This window comes from Silurus aristotelis, assembly GCF_946808225.1.
Source record: "Silurus aristotelis genome assembly, chromosome: 27".
Classification (NCBI taxonomy): domain Eukaryota; kingdom Metazoa; phylum Chordata; class Actinopteri; order Siluriformes; family Siluridae; genus Silurus; species Silurus aristotelis.
Genome location: NC_139600.1, coordinates 9564392 through 9585976, shown reverse-complemented (window position 1 = coordinate 9585976; position 21585 = coordinate 9564392). Strand labels below are relative to the sequence as shown.

General features: G+C 38.7%; 2 protein-coding genes across 3 annotated transcripts; both read right to left on the bottom strand.

Moving 5' to 3' along the window:
- Positions 1-642: 642 nt before the first annotated feature.
- Positions 643-9793, bottom strand: lurap1l (leucine rich adaptor protein 1 like). Its single transcript, XM_083532607.1, has 2 exons — positions 9315-9793; positions 643-2145 (listed from the first exon to the last, which is right to left on the bottom strand). Exons 1-2 carry the CDS (start codon positions 9504-9506, stop codon positions 1762-1764), a joined length of 576 nt encoding a protein of 191 aa, XP_083388733.1. The 5' UTR covers positions 9507-9793; the 3' UTR covers positions 643-1761.
- Positions 9794-12688: 2895 nt separating this feature from the next.
- LOC310721169 (5,6-dihydroxyindole-2-carboxylic acid oxidase-like) lies at positions 12689-18092 on the bottom strand. Of its 2 annotated transcripts, none has more exons than XM_083532557.1 (7): positions 17452-18092; positions 16222-16544; positions 15868-16072; positions 15166-15333; positions 14844-15020; positions 13320-13466; positions 12689-13217 (listed from the first exon to the last, which is right to left on the bottom strand). In XM_083532557.1, the coding sequence occupies exons 1-7, from the start codon at positions 17807-17809 to the stop codon at positions 12979-12981; spliced, it is 1617 nt and encodes a 538-aa protein (XP_083388683.1). In that variant the 5' UTR covers positions 17810-18092; the 3' UTR covers positions 12689-12978. The 2 variants fall into 2 exon arrangements, with proteins under 2 accessions (XP_083388683.1, XP_083388684.1); XM_083532558.1 differs by having other exon boundaries at positions 12689-13181.
- Positions 18093-21585: the final 3493 nt, after the last annotated feature.

Genomic DNA, 21585 nt, shown 5'->3' with positions numbered 1-21585 from the left:
ACATTGTCAAGATGGCTGTTAGTAACATTAACCTCATCTGTATCAAATATACAGTAAATACACTGTTCTAAGGGGAAAAACAGATGTATAACAGAATAACAGAAAAATGGCCCCATTGTGCAAAGGCAATGTAGGGATCCATCTGTGTTCATCATCTAGTGATGCTTTTGGGAGTCATCTTTGCCAAGGTCGAACACGGATGTGTGTAGGAACCCCAGTCCCTCAATAAAGTCAGCTGTTCACCTGCCAACTCTATTGTGCGCCAAATGTACAAACAGACTTGGAGGATCTAGATGCCCAGGGAACTGAATTAATGAAAAAAAAAGAAAAAAAACAGATTGCAAATGAAAATATACCTGAAGCTAATTTAATAGTGATCATACTGGTAGTAACTAATGCTAATTGCCCTCGGTATTGGAGTGGAACTCAAGATGGAGTCGATAAAGGATAAAGTGAGATTTCGCCTTAAACTTAAATCTACAGAGAAAGCCCACATTCTCAAATTGCCACGGCAATTCCTTGCTTCCACATTGCTTCTTTAATTCAAAAGTTAACTTAGTGAATAAAAGTCCATCTACATCCCTACTTCTAAATAAAAAAATCTCTTAAAGACTTAAAAAAAAAAACACACACTCAAAAAAAGCTCTCAATAACAATATATTATAACATTTTTTACCACAAAATGCAATTAAAAACAGTACAGCAATAAATTAGAAGCAACCGTTTGATATTATACAGTACATCGGAAATGTATAGTCGCACACAACGCACTCGCACTCAGACACACTTAAGTCCATGTTCAAATATTAACCACGTGACTCTGTTATGTCTTCAGTGGGCTGAAGTCTCAAAAGTCTTCTTTATAAAAACAGTGTCAACAGTTCAATAAGAAATTAAAATATAGATTAGGTAAGAACATTGGAAAGACAAGTATTTCAGTCTTTAGCTAAAGGTAAATAGTTTTGTCACTAAAAAGTTTGGCATAATAGCAAGAAATTGCACTTCAAAATCCACATTTTTTCAAAGCTTCACTGATCAGAAAGTGCAGCAACGTGACGTAAACAAAATAAAACAGACATAGCTACTGGTTAATGTTACACACTATTTTGAAAACCATTTGCAAAGACTTATTATTAACATAGCTGTGTGGCTTAAGTGACTTTTCACCCTTCTGTGTATTAACTCACGTTAGAGCAAATGTTATGCTAATTTGTGCTAGTTTCAAGCATTTGCTAACATTTTGTACTTAATGGTTAATAAAAATCTGGTTGCAGTGTAAGAAATGTCCCTTTTTTGTGTAATCTGTGCTCTATGCTAACGTCAAAAACACGTTTATGAGGGAAAACTCTGATGGATATTTAGACAATTGTTTGTGAAATACAGTAAGAGAAGAAGACTTTTGGAATAGTTAAGAATGTAGTGCACAGTATTAAAAGTTTATTCCCTGGAAATGCTGTGCTTTAAAAATAAGAGTATTAATCGACTGCAGGATCTCTAATTCACTTAGAAATTTTAGGTCAGCCATTTAAAATCTGGTGACTCCTGAACAGAATCGAAGAAACATTTCTGTATCAGCAGTAGCAGCAAATGCTAACAGCTAGCGCTTTGCTTAGAGTAACTACACTCCCCCCCCTTAACTGTTACTCGTGACTGAACACTTTCATCCATCCATTCATTCATTCATTCATTCATTTAAATGACCAACTGATTAAGGACCAGCACCTTAAGATGCCCCATAATCCTTTGCAGTGTATGTTAGTGTTATCTGAAACAGTAGTACTCATCAGAGTCCACTCTGGGTCTAAGAGGAGATTTACTGAAAGTCTCATCCCCGATGATGGACTGGTCATGGAAGCTATTTGATTGGTCAGTGGGGGATGAATGTTCCAAGTCCTCCCCTAGAGTGTCCAGGTAACTGCCAATTGAAATTCCATCCAGTTCGTCCGTTCTGTCCTGAAGGCTGCTGAAACTCCCGTGAGGAGATGCATCCTGGCTGTCTGAGAGACTGTACAGGCTGCCATTTAAGCTGCTCTCCCGGCTGGCCATGCCCCCTCTCTCCTCCATCACCCAGCGGATGGACTCGATGCCTTCATTGATGGAAAGAAGCTGCTGCATCAGTTTGACGTCGATGGCACGGAGATGAGCCTGTGTTTTGGGAAAAAAATTAAATGCCACTAATTAGTTCACACTAACACAGGCCTATATTTTTCAGTAATCAATGGCTTTTTCTTTAATTGGATTTGATTAGCTTGCAAAAATATGCTGATGTTAAAGTTCTATATGTCTCTGGTAAATACGGTGAGAATCCACCTCAAAGTAGTTTTGATATCGTGACAAAGGAACCAGCATGTAACATTCAATTGACGTTCTGTTTACCTTCATCTTTACAAGAAGATTATAGATAAACAATCTATTGTTGTGCTAATCACTACCTCAAGGAAAGCTGAAGTATATACATGTAAATACTTGATAGTTACGTGCAAACGATTTTAATTCACATTTTCAGAAGTCGAAAGTTTCCAATAAATATAATAATAATAATAATAATAATAATATATAATAAATAATTGGAGCAAAGTTTTGTTTGATAAGATGTAATATAATTTTAGTCAAAGTTTCAGGTTTTTCTTATCAATTTTCCAACACATCTGAGGTAAATGTTGAAACATGTGATAGTTTTGTTTTGTTAACTCGCCTTGCTTCACCTTCTCCATAAAAACATTTACAAGGAAATTCTCGCCAGCTAAGGCATTATTCCAAAGTATTACTGAACAATCCCCAAACATTACCTAGTCATGGCATGACTTTTGATCAGTATCTAAAAATGGTGTAAAATTCTAGAAATGTAGCCGACCTAAAAAGCGTGGCCATGTAATCAGACTGGGTTTCAGCCCCACTGCAAAACTGACATGTGAGCTGAAGAAACAAAAAGCAAAGGCTGTGGCTCTCCAGCTGCAGGAAGTGCTCAGCTATGACATAAGGACCCAAATGGTATGCAAAATACTGCACGTCTGAATCCAAGCAAAACAGCCAGTCGCAGAAACAACATAAACGCCATTTGCAATGGTGAGAAAAACAAAAAACACCACATATAAAATATAAAAGATAAATAAAAAAAGACACAAATATTAGAATTAGGAGTATCCTGTCATTCATTTAGTGCTATAACAGATGGTTTGTCAGTTGGGGTTAAGACACTGCAGCTCTGTCATAAGTAGGCTGCCACAGCCCAATAATATGGCTAGTGTTTGGATTGTGACTACGTCCTGGCTCTATGGGATCACCAACTCAACACATAGCCATAGAATCTTGTGCATATGGAGATCAATGGTGGAGATAAAACAAAGACATGAGCTAGTGGTTGAGCGGCATGTGAACTAAAATGCTCCGGAATAACAAAAAGTCCATGTGCTATTACTGCTGGATAATAATATACAGCTAATTCTAAGGATCTGAAGGTTTATAGGTTTGTCTTTAGTGTGCCCTGAGATGGTTTATGTGCTGACCGAAATTTGCCCCTTTCGTCTTTCACAAAGAACAAAAGAAACCTTAGCATACGGTCTGTCAAAATCAAGCACCCTGCTGCAAAAAAAGGAAAAGAGACAAAAAAACCCTCATGGACACCATTGGTTTGTGGTGGAGTGGATTTGTAATGCTTGGCTCGGTTTGTAAAAAAAAAAAAGAATAAGTGAACTGGTTAAGATTATAATGTACCATAACATATGGTTTAATAGATTCTATGTGCGAAATTTAGTAGAAATTAAAATGGTCTCGTGATTTCCAATGGTGACGAGCTGGTGATTCAAAGTAACTGTAGGATTATTACGATATTTATAAATACAATTTTTGGTTTTCCGTAGAAAAAAAAGGAAAACAATGACATTAATACTAATCCTGGTCATAGAAAGACTGAAATGATTCTGTAATCCATTAATCCTTCTGGGAAAAAGCAGGAGAAAAAACATCTCATGGAAACCAATGCACCAAATTCCCCCACATGAGGTGAAACAATACTTCTAATGTTCTTTTCAACAGGTGAAAGTGGCTTTCTGAGTGTCTTTAACACATGCTGAAATTATTAGCACATGTGTAACAAATACCGTGACCTGCTATCGGTTCATGACACACCATGACGAACGACATTAGGACATGCTTGAAGGCTGTAAAATAAATCAAAGCTGTGCGTGTTCTCAGATGCGAGGACGTGTCGAGACAGGGTGATACGTTTACACTTACTCACCATGTTAAATTTGACTAAATATAACACAGTACTACAACAGATGTTCATCATATAACCAAGAACACCCTCTCCTTTCCTTTGAACAGAAATAACTAGGAATATGTTTCTACAGGTTTGCCACTATATACAGTCAAATAAACTGATTAGCTTAATAAAATGAGCCTGGTGGTTTAGCATTTACCAAGTACATAACTACATGTCCTCAGATTTAAAAAAAAAGGATTAAAAACAATGTGAATGAAAGAAAAACAAAACTGTGTTACACAGACTGAATTTTTTATCATTAAGTTTTGTCCATGTCGCATATACAAATCTGGATCAAGGACTATTTTGTCTTTTAGGGGTCTGAGCTATGATTAATGACAATACATATCTATATTTAGCACCATAAAGCATATTTCTGTAGGAGAGTGTAAAATGTAGATTTCTAGCAACTCATTATCTAACCAGCTAGAAACATTAATGCAACGAGCAACAAAGCCACAATTTATTTACTATTCAGGTGTGCAAAACATAGCCGAGAAATGCCACGGATATTGCCTTGAAAAAATGCTTAGCCCATCCATATGCTCATTCAACATTCATTATTAATTCCAACCTCTCAAAACTGTCTAAACCGTTTATTTTTAATTTTTTGGATCATCATATACAATTGCCTATATGCATAAATGTATCATATGTGTAATGTCATAATGTGTTAAAGTCTAGACACTACGAAGAAGGGAAAAAAAACCCTTAGAAAGCAAGTAAATGAAATCACTCCTCTCTAGATTGCGTTTATGGATTACTGCATTTACTTTGTGAACTTTACTACCTACAAATTGATGTACTAAAAACTGATTATACTTCAAGGCTCTTCTTTGTTCTGGCACCGAGGTGGTGGAATGAACTTCCCCTAGATGTCCGTACAGCAGAGTCCCTGACTATCTTCAAGCGACGATTGAAGACCTACCTCTTCCAGAAATACATAAACTAGCACTTTCCAAGTTTGCTTTGTAGAATTCAAGAGTTATATTCATATTAAGTTTGTAATCTGGCATACCAGTGTAGATTTATTCATTGCTAGAGACTCAAAGCACTTTTGTACGTCGCTCTGGATAAGGGCGTCTGCCACAAATGTAAATGCAAATGTACTGTGAATTGCGAGCTAGCTTGTGCTGCCAAGAAAGCTAATACAAAGCCTAACATACATCAAGTGGGCCACTGTGACTTGTTTTTCCTTTTATTAAACTGTTACAATTAATCTCACGGATATACTAAAGACATAGAAATTGTACACTGCAGTAAATCGTGCTAGAAGCTACGTTTTTGGCCACTTGCACATCAGCACTAAAAACGCTGAATAGACGGTACACGCCCACCAGCGACAACACTCCACACCCACAAAAGACACAAACTTCATATGACTCAAATTAGTCACGTGACTTTTTTAATGAATAATTCAGTTATAGTCAAAGTTTCTGAAACGGTCCACTCGTTCCGAATGTCTCAAAAATGTTTCCACTTTTAGATTCGCAATGAAGCTATTAAGATAATCTAGCTAACAAGTACAACATCTAAAACAAATATTAGACAGCAAACATGTCTTGACTAATCAAATACCTTTGGCATAAAATGAACATTGCACAAATTTATTGTCGAATTAAAAAAGAAAAAAAAACATAAAACCCTGAAGCAGAAGGATAGTAGCAGCTGTAACTCCAGAAACACAGCCTGCTTCGGGGACAACCGACAAAGCCTTGATTGGATTAAAGATTAAGCCGTGGTGTGTGGAAACCAACTGTAGCTTGTGCTCCACAGCCTGCAGCCGCATGTGTTCCGTAAAACGAGGTGAGCAATGAATAACAAAGTAAGAGACGTGTATTTCCAACACATCAAACACTTATATTACCATGTATAGAGCTGAGGAGACATAACTTTCTCATTACATTTATTTTGACTATGTGTCTATGAATTGACCTCATTCCTGGATTCAAAACAGTGTGTGTGTGTGTGTGTGTGTGTGTGTGTGTGTGTGTGTGTGTGTGTATCGGGGGTGTTTGTGCATGCATGAGTGTGTGTATACAGAACCAGCTGCACGAGCTACTGCTGGCTTTTAACAACTGATCTGAGACCTGGCCTCTTGACCCTCAATGTTATCACTCACATTAAGAGCAGGACAACCAGACAAGCTACTGAGTTCATGTGCGAGCATGCACACACACACACACACACACACACACACACACACACACACACACACACACACACACACACACACACACACACTACATTTTATCTACATTTTTTAGTTTGTTTCTTTTTTGATAAATCTGTGACCAGGGTAATAAGAGTGTGATTAGGGCAAAGTCTTATAGCGGGGATCTGTATCTCTATCCACAAGCCTTTCCAAGGTCAAAGACAGCAGACATAATAAAGACAAACGAGAGTAAAAGGTGATAAGACAAGATGCCTTTGGAATTAACAAAAAAATCTGCTCCTCTGTACAAACTCTACAAAGCAAGACTGGGCAAATATTAGACAGTGTTACGCATCCGTAGGCCGTTTTTGTGTTCGGTTCGTTTTAAATATGCAAATCAAAAAGTTTTTCATTTGATATGTAGCCACCTTGAAATTCACACACCCAAAATCTTGATTCTATAATTATTCTATACCTCCTGCTGCACCACACATCAGCAGGCATGCGGTACAATTCGTACGTCGGCCGATTCCATAGCACACACGATAGACATGTTTTTTTTGTATATATAAATGGGACCACATGGAAATACTGTCTGAAACAATGTGCAGCACAATTACATTTTTTTAGAGGATGCAAATATATATATACTAAAACAAATACCCTATTATTTAGTTTCCATGACCTATTATTTAGAGTTCATGCATGTAACTACATTCTATCCATAGTTTGTTATAAAAAGTTAAGCATATACATATATACCCTAATTTCCGGACTATAAAGCGCACCCATATATAAGCACTGAATTTTACTAATATTTTTATTTTGAACATAAATAAGCTGCACCTGTCTATAAGCCGCAGGTGTCTACACTAATGTACTTTACACAGGCTTTAACGAAAGACACGTTACACACGGTGTAACGGGTGAAATATGTTGCGCTTCCTTTAACAGCAGAGCGGCATTTTGGGAATAGCCTGCCGCCGCATTTTCCGGTATTACTGCATGTGTGCAAGACCGAGGAATATGTCCTTATTATTTTCTGATGCTCATTTATAAGTTTCTTTGACTAACCCGTAACGCTGTTGCCAAGAAAAATAAAAAAGCACGAGTTTTGGAAACCTGTCTGTGCTTATATGATTTCTGTTGCAACTGGAGTTAGTGAGCTCTCCCTTCACCCAGACTCAACGCGCTACAACGGCTTGTATCTAAACGGTAGCCGACCAAGAAAGTCATTGTTTACTGTCTTCCTCCTTCCTTTCACAACTATTTTTCTCGGTAGTTTATATTTTGGCATCGTCGTGCGTTTAAAAATCTTCATCGGTGGAAGTTTTTTCTCCCGAAGCCGTGCAGCTCAGAACACAGGTGAAGTGCGTTTTTTCGTTTCCGTGCGGAAATTTAATTGGTCTAATGTTATGGGGTTCAGTTTTTTGGTTTGAAGTTTGTGAAACCGGGAAAAACCCAGGAAAAATTCATAAATAAGCCGTTTCGTTGTTTAAGCCGCGGGGTTCAAAACGTGGGAAAAAAGTAGCGTCTTATAATCCGGAAAATACAGTATATATATATATATATATATATATATATATATATATATATATATATATATATATATATATATATATAATATACAGTAATCGATTTTATTAACAGTCTAATATTTATGGTCTCAAGACTACAACCATAAGAAGGTAGAAAGTTGTTTAAGTATAGTGTTGCACTTTTCTTATGAAATGTTTTTAATATGAAAATAGTAACGAAATGTACACTGGACAAATCCTGCACTAAATGATAAAGCCTTCAAAGAACAGGCTCCAAATTGGTCACGGTTCTGCAGACCAGATCGCCGAAAAGTAGCTACTCGTTGAAATGTTTGCCCCCGAGCCCTGCTCCAACCCTAGAGGATACATCTGGAGTCAGTGACTCCTCTCTAACCTTTAACCTTTAGAAGACAGGATGATTTAAGTTCGGGATATTTTACTGCACCCAGTGCAAGGTGATACTATGGTACAGTTTCTGTAGAAGATTCGGATTGTGTGAACGGCAGGATTGGCGAATGAGAATGTGTGAACGGCGCTTGGATGAGGTGTAGAAAGTCCATTCTGAATCTGATTCAAAGGTATGTTTGAGTTATACAGTATAGTCTAAAACCAGATTACTACTACGTGTGAACACATTTCTCAGTTTCTAGCTCAAAAAACCAAATGTTGACCTCTGGTTTGCCTATAGGGAGTGTTTAAGACATGACCTTTATCTCCACTCTATGTTCCTGGGGTATAGGGAAGCAGAAGGAAGCAGACTTCTGTCATAATTGCCGACTTCCTGATGACTCCATGTACAGTGCGATGTTATCAGGGGGTTGATGTCCTACAAGCCATGAACTCCCAGCTGCATGGCTTATAGAAGCTATACGTAGGTGATCTGGAGCTCGTCGTTAGAGATGAAATTTGAGTTGTAGGCGTGTTTATTTAGATGTTCTTTTTGTACTGGTACTACTCACCCAGACCATAACAACTGTTCCGTTTCAATATTAGATTTCTGAGAAACAGAAGTGAAACAGGTGTGAGGAAATGTATGGTATGGAGAAAAAGGTAGTAGAAGGTATCTTTCCTTCTTCGGCATTGGAATTGCAGTTTGCAGCATTTAGTTCCTTGTGTGAAACTACCACCCTTGTAAAGGTACTCAAAAATTTTCCAAGTTAGTACCCTTTGTCTGATCAGAGCAATCCTTCTTATCATTTATAATGACAGCATGTCTGGTTGTGCTGATTTTGGTTGTACTGAATGAAGATCCTGGGTCTAATGGAGCTTTAGATGTTCTCAATGGTATAACAAGGCATTGTTAGATTGTAAATAAAGAAGAAAAGCAATTGATATTTTGAGATTGTTGAGAACTCACCATTTCCTGTTTGAGGAACAGCATCTTGCTCTCCAGTTGTTTCAGCTCAGAGCTGCTGCTGTGACTCTGAGATCTACTGGACTCTAATGGTTTTACTCTATGCGTAATGGACCGGGCCAAGCTCTCCGGGACTTTCCGGCCCAGTTTCACTTCGATGTCTCTGAAATCCGGAACGCTGCTGTGCTCTTCCATGACCACAAACCAACAACAAAATAAGATCCTTTCTTGATGCACTCAAGATCCCTGTGTGAATAATGCAAAAAGAGCTGAAATAACCAGCTGGGGATCCGGTTGCACTTTAGATGGATCTTCTTTCTGTGATCCGGTTTGTCTAAAAAAACCTGTTCTGCAATCGGTGCATTTTTTTAAATGTAAAAACGTGAATTATTCTTTGTGCACGCGCAAAGTGCACGGACCCAAACCAAAAACCAGAGTTCAGTTCAAGTCGCTGGTCGCGTGCTTATAAAGAGACATGAAAGTGTCCGCCTGTGCGCCGTGACTTCAGTATGGGAAGCCAAAAGGTTCGCAAACTCAACATTTTTTTCAGGATGCACCCTGTACTTTAATTATAAGACCTCGACATTTTTATGACATCTTGTCTTAGTGAATTTTCTCAAATTTATGTTTTCACTTCAAATTGAATAACCAAATATTGGTCAAAATTTAAGCAAAAAATAAAATAATTCAGATGAATGTTTGCCAGTGTGTAAAAACATGAGCGTGAACCATCTAGGATACTAGTTCGAGCATGTTTTTAACCAAAAATGGTGGCTGTGAGTCATTAAATGATATATTTTCATTGTAGCCGTGATGGCGAGTTACATGCCGAAGTTAATGTTGGTTAATACTTATATAAAGAGGTAATAAAGAGGTACTAGTACTAATATTAATACTAATGTATAATGGGTAAAAAAAGGTACTAAAGTCAACACCCGATAATTCGCCGTTTTGGAACCCGCGGCTTGATAATTTGCAGGTTTTCATTTGGAACCTCACTAAAGGCAAGATGCGAATTATTAATTAATTTGTGGGAATCCGCAGCAACAACCGAATATTCGGACGCGTTAGGAATAACATTTAAAACTATGTTTCACTAACAATTTTTATAATTTTTTAGTAATACATAGTTTAAAATATGACATAATGTCTAGATGAATTCTGCTAAATGCCGCAAATGTTTTTTTCCCCAAAATGGTGGCTGTAAGTCATTAAATTATATATTTTCATTGTAGCCATGATGGCGAGTTACATGCCGAAGTTAGTGTTGGCTACAAAGTTTGCAAATATACAGATATTTAGGATATAAATTGGTGGTTTTTTATGTTGTGTTTAGGCCAACTAACTGCTATATTAACTAGCAAAGTAAATGTTTCATTAAAAGATTTCCATGTATATCTTGTAATGTGATCTAATGTAATGTGTAATATGTCTCTGTGTAAGTAGGAAGCAGGAAGTGCACAACTCAAATACTTATATAAAGAGGTAATAAGGAGGTTCTAGTACTAATATAAATATTAATGTATAATGTGGTAATAAAATAGTACTAAAGTCAACCCCTGATAATTCGCTGTTTCGGAACTCGCGGCTTAAAAATTTGCGGATTTTCATTTGGAACCTCAATAACAGCAAGATGCGAATTATTAATTAATTTGTGGGAATCGGCAGCAAGAACCGAATGTTTAGGAGCATTAGAAATAACATTTAAAACTATGTTTCGCTAACAAATTTCATACATTAAAAAAAACGCATTATTGTATTAAAGTGATACCACCAAGATACAATAGGGGCTGCGGGGGTGAATCCAAAATTCTCCAAATTCGGAATTCTGGGGTTCCAGGGGACCACTGTAGTACTAATTCTAGTACTAGTACTAATGTATAATGCATACTGTGCTAATAAAAAGGTACTAGTACTAACAAAGAAGAGGTGATTGAGTTCAAAAGCTACTTGTGTGTCGCATCAAAGGAGGATTTGTACATTTATTTCAGACTGACAGGTGATTTAGCAAACTTTAATTGTTATGTAATTTGATAAAGTTATAATATAAATTGTGGTTAATACAATAGGTGTTTCAAAGTGCTTAACATCACCCACAATGAGGCAACCTTCATTTGGGACCCCAATTAATACACATTGTTGTATTTATTTAAGGCACACAGCTAGGGGTTCGTTTTATGGCACTTATATCCCAAACCTCTGTTGTAGGCATTAGTTTTCTTCCTGTTCAATATTCACTGGGTTATAAGTTGAATAAACTACCAAAAAAGTGTATTATGTAGTGTATTATCATCGTAATATTAAAATCTTTTATACATGAATGTTTATTATTGAAAATATTGGATCGGTATTACATATCATCAAGTGATGCACATTTGCACCCAAAATTTGATCTACGAAGGCAGTGAAAAACTTCTTCGTTTGTACACGAATGTAAGGTGATGGAATGAAAACTGTACTGTAAACGCTCCTAAAGCATATTTATGTATCTACTTTTTATTGTCTTTGGTGCATAATTACCGTAACACTTATACCTATGCACACACCGCAAACATTTTTTTTATCCAAAAATGATGCATTAAAATATACTTTTGCAATAATTTTTTTTTTTACTTTGGTAACATTGTATGTAAACCATAATACCAACGAAGTACTTTGAAAATAAAATAGACATTGAAATTGTGGGACTTCAAAATGATGTGAACATATTAATGAACTCTTTGGCTTTCCATAGCAAGGCGTAGCTTTATGATGCACAGGTGCTCCACGCCCACAGCAGAATTGGTAACGCCTACACCAGAACTGGTAACGCCCACAGCCGAATTGGTAACGCCCACCCACAAATCACTCTGCAATTACTAACAAAACTGCTGACAGAAAATGATGCATCTGAATAATTATTGTGTTCATTTCAATCACTAAGTTAATAAACTGTCATTTATTTCAATAAACATTTATTTCAGTGAGATATTTCATTACCAAAAAAATAGTCAAAAATGATGGCCTATTAATTTCAACACTCAACTTGATTTTTGATTATTTTGTTACTGTGCTGTTGCTTCTTATCTCTAAGGTCGTCCATATTTGATCAACCTCAATCCTGAACTAAAAAAAAAACACAGTATGGATTAATGATTTCCAGCAACCAGAGTGTTGGAAGATAGGGTAGTGCAAGAATGTGTTCTGTTTGATGGTAATCTGAAAACTCAGCGTCCCAGCACATCACTTTAATAGACACAGTGTGTCAGAGGTACAGTATGAGGTGTGGGTTTAGATCCAGTTTTAACACTGATTCTTTTCCTTGTATAAACCTGCCATCTAGTGGAACCAGCAAAGCAATACATTTGTCGAAACCTAAAATTCTGAGACTGCGCATATTTCTTGGTGTCCAAATACTTTTTTATTGTATTAAACTCAAGAACTGGGTCCTCCATATTCATTAAAACAACAACGGTTAAATAATAACTGCATTTACAGTGATTAATTGCTAAAGTAATGTAGCACCGTCAAAACGTTTGTGCCTTTTTATTATCGTCCACGCAGACTTTTGGCTAAATATGAATCATGAAGGCACTTCAAAATACATACAAAATCCCATTACAGGGCATCTTCACCTAGCTTTGACTGGGACTATAGAAAAGAGGCCACAGTTGTAGCGCTCACATTCTTAAACCACAGACTGGGTCTTGTTGCTGTGGGTGTCATGATCATCATAGCGTTGGTACTGTTCCCCCAGCAGATGCTGCCGGCTCTCAGAGTTATTGGCACGTGAGCGCACGGCGCATGTCGTGACTGCGAAGACGATCGCCACGACGACAAGTGCCGCTATCACGCCGATTGTGATGATCTCAGTCAGAGTGATTGGGCGGGCTGGAGAGGAAATTGAGAAGGCGTGATGTGAGGTACCTGTAGTATGGATTAGCAACGCATACAACATGCCTTAAGATCAGAAAGCAGCCATGCTGAACATGCAACTCATGCTTTTATGCTGTTGTTAGCAAAACGTACCAGGCCAGGTGGCTTCATAGGAGTAACCCAGGTTCTCTGGAGCGGTCGCAAACATTTCCGCGTTGGTGATTGGAGGCCAGAAGGGCACCATGTTGTAATCTCTGTTATGGCCGATGGGAGCATTTTCCATTGGGTAGTTGGCAGATTCTAAAAAAAAAAAAATTATGCAATCATTTGATTTAGTAAAAACAATACTTATAAAAGATTTGAATAGACAGATTGTGGGATGCCAGTGTGTCTAATATTACACTGGATTTTTGTTTTTTGCCGCCTAATATTATACTAATGATTAATTATATTATAGTTACAAAAGTTTGTGGAAAACTTACCATAAGATTCCACTCTTCTGGGGTGATGTTCAACTAGATTTTGCAGTGTGTTTGTGGAAATAAATTAAAGTTTGGTGTAGGGTAAGGTGGCCTGGTGTGCACTGTAATTAATTCCTAAAGTAAATAGGGTCGAGAGAGCTCAAATCTTTATATCAGGCCACTCCAGATCCTTTGCTCCAACCCATGTAAACCATATGTTCATGGAGCTCACATTGTGCACAAGGACATCATCATGCTGAAACAGGATTGGGTTTCCTGGTTCAAGCGAAGGGATAATTTTATGCTTCAGCATCCACATACACCCTATATAATTGTGTGCTTTCAATTTTGTGGAAACAGTTTCAATTTTGTATTGTGCTTTTAACAATGAACATTGTCTCAAAGCAGCTTTACACAGATAATGTGGTGATAAAGAATGAATATGTTCTTTATAAGTGTAAGTTTGTCCCTGATGAGCGAGCCGGTGGCGACTGTGGCGAGGAAAAACTCCCCGAGATGGCATTAGGAAGAAACCTTGAGAGGAACCAGACTCAAGAGGAAACCCATCCTCATCTGGGTTGCACCGAATGTCCATTTATTGCAGATATACGATGTTGTGGGGTGCAGTGATGATGATCAGAAGCAAAATGTAGTCAAGTTTGGGGATGAAGAACCACATGTGTCAGGTTTCAACTAAATCTATACCACTCAACAAGCAAAGAATGATGCCCAATCCATATTTTTCTGAGAAGGAAAAAATTCATTGTCTGTCTAAAAAAAGGTAAAAAAAAGCTCAGCAGATAAGTAAAGCCACGCCTCCTCCACTGTAAAGGAGTGAAGGAGGTTTGGCCTTGGTAGTTGTTGGTCTGACAAGCAAAGAGGACATACCTCTCTTACTAGCATTAACAAATCAAGGTCAAGTGACATCACTGAAACCACACCTCCTTCATTTGAACTGACACCTTTCTTTCTAGTTGCAGAGGCCACGTCTCATTTATTGTAACTGAGAGAAATATGAAGAAGTTCCATTGGTACTATTGTGTTCAATACTCAGATGATAATGAGCTGCACATGTGGTACCTGGTTTTATCTGCTACACGTATCTGCCTCTGTTAAGTCGTTTGTGTACAATGTTTTGAAATCTGTGTTTCAGATCAATCAGGTCTTTACACCACTGATAATCATGACTACTAGAAAATAACATCAGAAGTATTACCCGGGTGTCTCCGAAGCCACTCATCAAAGATGGCGTCAGTAAAGGTGTGAAGCAGGACAAAGATGGGATCGTTAGGGGAAAGGTGTGTTTGTCCGCCAGTACCATTCAGGAACAGGTGAGCCAAATTGTGCAGGCTTCGTACCACAGGGTCATAGGTACCTTCAGGTGCGCTGTAGCCTAACAACAAAGATGAGTGTCCTTAAACTTGTGTACACAATATATACAGACACCCAGATGAATTTGGCAGGATGATTCTCAACATGGTGTATCAATGGTCAATTAACGTTGTATACTATGATATTGGGTATGTTGATCTTCCTACCCTCGATGGTGTTTCTAAAGCTCTCAGATGAAGTGGAGTAAAATGGAGGGGTGTCGAATGTGGTTAGCTGCAAGCAAGCTTCAATGTCCTGAGGCTCTGGAAGCTTCTGCACCATAGGCCTTGCTACATTCCCAGCTGGGTTCCTTCTGATGGGGCTGGTCTCAGTACCTGAGAAAAAAGAGAGAGAGAGAGACAGACAGACAGAGGGAGAAACAGACAGACAGACAGACAGACAGACAGACAGACAGACAGACAGACAGACAAACAGACAGAGATAGATAAAAGAGAGTAATTATGGCATCGCTGCTCATGTGTAAGTTTTTTCCCATAAATTAGGCAATCAGTCACGAAAAAAAAAAAGAGAGAAAGAACACATGGTATCATACTATAATCTGCTAATCCACTTTTTGCTACATTTGCCCAATGAAGCACATGCAGATAATCCTTAAAACACAGAGATTATTCCCTAAGGGTTTTCATCATGTGAGAACTATCAGCATGCCATGTGGTCAGGTGGAATACAGATGGGCTCCCGTGCCAAGTCTGATATTTCAGCAAATAGGAAGAAACTGAGCTTGTACCTGGAGGTAAGGGTGTGCAATTACGTAGGAGGACAAAAAATTCCAGGAGGACAACTAGGTACATAAGGGTCTGTGTGTGTGAGAAACAAAATGAAGAAAAAGAAGAAGAGGAAGAACTGACTGTTGCAGATGGTGCCCAGCGTGTCATAGTCTTCCAGGCCCTCACACACGACACGCCACTGGGAGAAGATGGAATTGGAGCTGATACCGTTTTCATCAAAGCTGTTTCTGGCGCCCATTAGATCATCAGTGCAGATGTCACACTGGTTTCCTCCAATGGCAAAGTTCCAGTATGGCAGAGCAAATCTTGGGTCTCGCAACATGTTCTGAACAAATGAATTACTCCTTAACAACTTAAAACATATTTGTGTGTGCTTTTTATTCCCAACACAGTAAGTTAACACATTTATAGGGAACACCTAATGTTCTTAGTAAGCTTGATAATCATATTTGATCATGACAGGACTTTTTTTACCTGAATGTCCCGCTCAAGCTGCAGGAGGTGGTATCGGTGCCATGTGACAAACCCAGGTCCCTCATGAGAGAAGTCCACACCCCCAAAGCTGGGCTGTCCACCACCGAGATATGTCTTACTCACAGAGTAGTAGTGTGACCACACAAAGTAGTTGTAGATGGTGATGTTTTCAAACAGAGTGGTGTTACCATCAGGGCTGAACAGCTCATTATAGCGGCGTGTGGCGATGACCAGGTCTGGGTGTACGGTCTTCTTAGCCTGGTCCAGAGCATTCACGAAGGACCGTCTGTCACTCGTGCTTAGAGATAGAACATTTCTTCTTACTGAGAGAAAAAGAAGATCACGAATGAGTTAATTGGCAGTGATGCTGCTGATTATTGGGAGGAGTAACTGTTTACATGGCGTTTTTGCACATCTTCCTGGGTTGCTGCTATTTGCTCTTTTGCACAATATTTCGTTTACATTTTTGCTACTGTTCACGTTATCTCGTTACAATCTCGTTGTGTCTTGTGTATTGTCTTTGCACTGTCTTGTGTTGTCTTTGCACTGTTTGCACCAGGTTGCACACATGCACTTTATGTGGCGAGGAAACTGTGTACTGCGTCAGCTATATATGGTTAAATGACAATAAAAGCTTCTTGACTTGAGGGAAAGGATGATGATTTGTTTTACTTGGGGGTTTCGCTATTGAATTAGAAAGTAGCTTTAAAGTCAGTCACTCAGCAGACAGACAGGTACTACTGTAGGTAGTCAGGTATTAAATGATCCACCAGGTTTATATAAGTTCAAAATATTGACACATTAAAAGTTCAAAATCTGCATGAGACAAGTGAAAGACAATAAATCCACTGAAAAGAAATACACAAAACAATGACAACACAGCTTAGTGGCTAAAGGATTTGGACTTTGGATCTGAGGGTCATAGATGCCACCAAGCTGCCACTCCTGGACCCCTGAGCAATGCCCTTAACCCAATAGCTGCTTGGGTGTATGAATATAAATATAATATTAAACATGTCTCTCTGGATAAGGGCTTTTGCCAAATGTCATAAATGTACATTTCTGATGAATATGTGAGCTGTTACATCATTTACACTATTCATTTCCAGTTTAGGATTAAAATCAGGTTAAAAAAAACAGAAGAAAAAGATTTAGAAAAACCCTGAAATCATTGCTATTATTACAATTCAAACAAGTCTATATTATAATGGAGCAATTGCAAATGCTCACCGACTGTCACGGGGGTGTCGCAGTTGGCCCCGGTGAATCCATGCCTGCACTGGCCGCAGTTGAAGCCGTAAAAGTTCCCAGTGCAGCGGCACGCGCTGGCGAAAAAGCGCAGCGGCCAGCGCTCGCGGTCGTCCTGGCCCACGTGCGGGTACTGCGGGCCGTGCGCGCGCGTGTCCGCCCGCACCGGCGCGCACTGGCCGCGGCCGAGGCTCGCGCCGCACGGGTCGTCGCGGCCGAACGGCGACGGGCAGCAGCGCGCGCTGCGCAGGGCCTCGGCGCTCGTGCAGTCGCGCGGGAACTGCGCGCGCACCGAGAGCGCGCACAAGCACAGCACTAGAACAGCGCGTATCCCATACATTGCGAGAACATAAAAATATTAAACAATAATGATAATAAAAAAAGCTCCTATTGCCTTATTTTTGATCTGAATAAGACTTAAAGAAGATTTTGTTGTTGCGTGCAACTGAACAAAAATTCACGACTTCTACTACTAGTGCTGCCTGAGATTTCCACACAAGGAAAAGTCAATTGCGCTCCCAAGATCTGGCACGAGATCGAGAGAAAGCCCGGGTGAGTTTAAATAGCGGCTCAGCGCGTGACCACCGTAATCCTTGGCTCTGTCCTACCGCGTGACCGCGTCACGTTCTAGAAGAAACATGCACAAGTTCCACAGTCGGAATTAAGAAGAAATCCCTGGCGTTCACAGGCAGGAGCTCGTGCTGGAATAAAGATTTGGACAGGTGTGAAAGACGCACAACACACAGCTTATTCATGCAGCTCAATCACATCATGTCTGATCCAGTGGCGTGCATTCAACATCACCTTCATTAAGGGAACGTGTAACAGTCTGGAATATACAACATGTATTGCATGTTTTACAGGATTAGAAATGTGTTTATTAGAGGACATTTTGGAGACAAGGTGAGATGGTTTGGACATGTTCAGAGGAGGCGCATGGGGTATATCAGTAGGAGAATGCTGAGGATGGAGCCACCAGGAAGGAGGAAAAGAGGAAGGTCAAGGAGGGTTTATGGATGTGGTGAGGGAAGACATTCAGGTAGTTGGGTTGAAAGAGGCAGATGTAGAGGACAGGGGGGTATGGTGACGGATGATCTGCTGTGGTGACCCCTAATTGGAGCAGCCGAAAGAAGAAGAAGAAGAAGATTACATATTGTAACAATCTGAAATTAAAGTAGATTAAATAAGTATCATATATCAAAGCTATGTGAAATATACAGTGTGCACAATTATTAGGCAAGTGATTATTTGACCATGATCATCATTTTATCCATAATTTCCAAGTCGAAGCTATATAAACTTGAATGCTTATTGGATTTAATGCATATCAGGTGATGTGTATTTGTGTAACGAGGGAGGGTGTGGCCTAAGGAGATCAACACCATATATCAAGGTGTGCATAATTATTAGGCAGATTCTTCTCCTCAGGAAAAATGGGCCAAAAAATAGATTTAACTGACTCTGAAAAGTCAACAATTGTAAGAAGTCTTTCACAGGGATGCAGCGCACTTAAAATATCTAAGATATTCGGGCGTGATCACAGAACCGTCAAACGTTTTGTAGCAAATATTCAACAGGGTCGCAAGAATCGTGTCGAGATTTGAGAAGATTTGAGAAGAATGAAACATGAAGCTAGCAGGAACCCATTATCCTCCAGTGCTGCCATATTCCACAACTGCAACCTACCTGGAGTGTTAAGAAGTATGAGGTGTTCAGTTCTCAGAGACATGGCCAAGGTAAGAAAGGCTGAAACCCGATCACCTCTGAACAAGACACATAAGTTGAAATGTCAAGAATGGGCCAAGAAATATCTGAAGACAGATTTTTCGAAGGTTTTGTGGACTGATGAGATAAGAGTGACTCTTGACAGACCAGATGGATGGGCCCGTGGTTGAATCAGTAACGGACACAGAGCTCCACTTCGACTCAGATGCCAGCAAGGTGGAGGATGGGTACTCATTTTAAAATTTCAGAAATGTTTATTTTTGAGTTTGTTTATTAATCTCACTTTAACTGGTGAAAATAAACAAGTGAGATGGGAAAATATTAGTTTTTCATTCAGTTGCAAAATAATTCTGCACACTAATAGTTGCCTAATAATGGTGTACATTTTCTTAAGAAAGCCAAAACTTCACTTTTACTTCTTAAATGTTCAGGTTTGAGGGTTTGTTAAAATTTTGGATTGATAAAGAGCACTGTAGTTGTACAATAAAAAATTAATCCTCAAAAATACAACTTGCCTAATAATTGTGCACACAGTGTAGTGATAAAATTTTTATTTAAGTTCATATGTGTGCAATGAAAGTGTCAAAATATAAATACACGTCTTCCTAGGAGACCCCATAGTTTGTTAGAGAATATGTCGAATCAAACAGCACCATGTGGCCAAGGAGCTATCAAAACAAGCTCATGACTAAACAACAACCACAATCTTTGCCTAATGGAGACCATCCTCCAAATATCAGTTCTAATACAGGGAGGACATTAATCAGGAAGAAACCAAAAGCCCATTGGTAACTGTAAAGGAGCTGAAGAGATCTACAGCTTTGATGAAGAAATTAAATAAATGTAAATAAAACCTTTGGGTGAAGATTCACCCTCCAACAAGACAACTCAAAGAACCCTGGTATGATCAAAACCAAGAACCTGATTGGCTTCAGGTTGGATAGACATGAATTTGATTGAGAACTTATGGCATTTTACCAATAGTCTCCATCCAATCTGATATAATATCAATTTTATCAAGACCATTAAGAAAAAGACGTGTAAAGCTTGTAGATTATTTGAAGACCTGCTGCTGTAGAAGGTGGTTCTATCAGACACTCACACACGTGGAATGAATACATATGCTATGAACAAAAGTCTGTTTTGTTGAATTAAATTTTAGTGCCATGATAAGAATATTTTGCCCCTTTAAATGTTCGATATACTGTGTTAGATAAAGTTATTTTTAATTTCCCGGGTCTATGTGCTCAGTTCAATTAGGGATGCATACTACCAGTTCACACGTGTCTCACGTCTTTCGAACGTTGAGATAATTTCTCCTTTTTTTTTATAATTTTGATCATTCGTGCTGGAAGAATGGTTATGGAAGGACGTGATGAACCTTACCAGGGTGTGCTTTGCCTTTGGGGTTTGATGGACAGTGTGAAAGTCATGTGAACTGGCTGAGATTTCTCAGCTCCTTGAACATACACACACACTCAGTTACCTACTTAGATGCACTCTGCCAAACCAGAAACTCTATTTTTTCTTTTAAATGTTTATAGGATGGCATATATTTTATTACTGAGTACAAATGAATATTGTGACTTGCTAGCAGGGTGTATCTGCATTTGAGTGTTTAATAGAAAGGTAAAGTGATTTCTAGCAGCTTGTACTTTAGACCATGTGGGTCTCACACACACACACACACACTCGTGATTGAACTTTTTACATTTTTCTCATTCTCCTTCAACCCCTTTTCACCCCTTGTCAGCTCCTCCCTTTTCCTCCTCATTGCTCCTTTCTTCTCATGTTAATCCTTTTTTGTGTAAACAGCACTTCAATGGCGCACAAAGCTGCATAAAATATATAGGAAAGAGAGAGAATGGGTATGTGTGATGCCAAGGCACCACCTTTCCTGGATGTGTTGTGTTCATACTAATGTATGTGTCCAAATAGTATAGTGGTCCTTATTTTTTGATAAAATCCTGGTCCTAATTTCTGACCAAACACAGAGAATGTCTGGTTCCTCTCATGGTTTCTTCCTTACACCATTTTGGGGAGTTTTTCCTTGCCACAGTCGCCACCGGCTCACTCATCAGGGACAAACTTACTTATAAAGAACATCTTATTCATTTTTATCACCACATTATCTGTATAAAGCTGCTTTGAGACAATGATCATTGTTAAAAGCGCAATACAAATAGAAAATGAATTGAATCGAATTATGAAGGTTATGTTGTTGATGGAGGTTGTATGTGTTCAAGAATATTATTGTTGGTGGTTGATGGAGAATGTTGTGTTTGTGGATGGTTATTCACGTAACCTATATGTTTCATGCAATGTTACAATTGCTGTTTGATGCTGATGGTGTTAAAGATTTGCTTTCTTGTTGAACATTTACAGTATCTC

Coding starts and splice junctions, on each gene's coding strand:
- lurap1l (XM_083532607.1), bottom strand. CDS start 9,506: ATGGAAGAGCACAGCAGCGTTCCGGATTTCAGAGACATCGAAGTGAAA. Junction 2,146..9,314: donor TGTTCCTCAAACAGGAAATG/GTGAGTTCTCAA, acceptor CCCAAAACACAG/GCTCATCTCCGTGCCATCGA.
- LOC310721169 (XM_083532557.1), bottom strand. CDS start 17,809: ATGTATGGGATACGCGCTGTTCTAGTGCTGTGCTTGTGCGCGCTCTCG. Junction 15,021..15,165: donor CTTTAGAAACACCATCGAGG/GTAGGAAGATCA, acceptor CTTTGTTGTTAG/GCTACAGCGCACCTGAAGGT. Junction 13,218..13,319: donor CTATGAAGCCACCTGGCCTG/GTACGTTTTGCT, acceptor TCCATACTACAG/GTACCTCACATCACGCCTTC.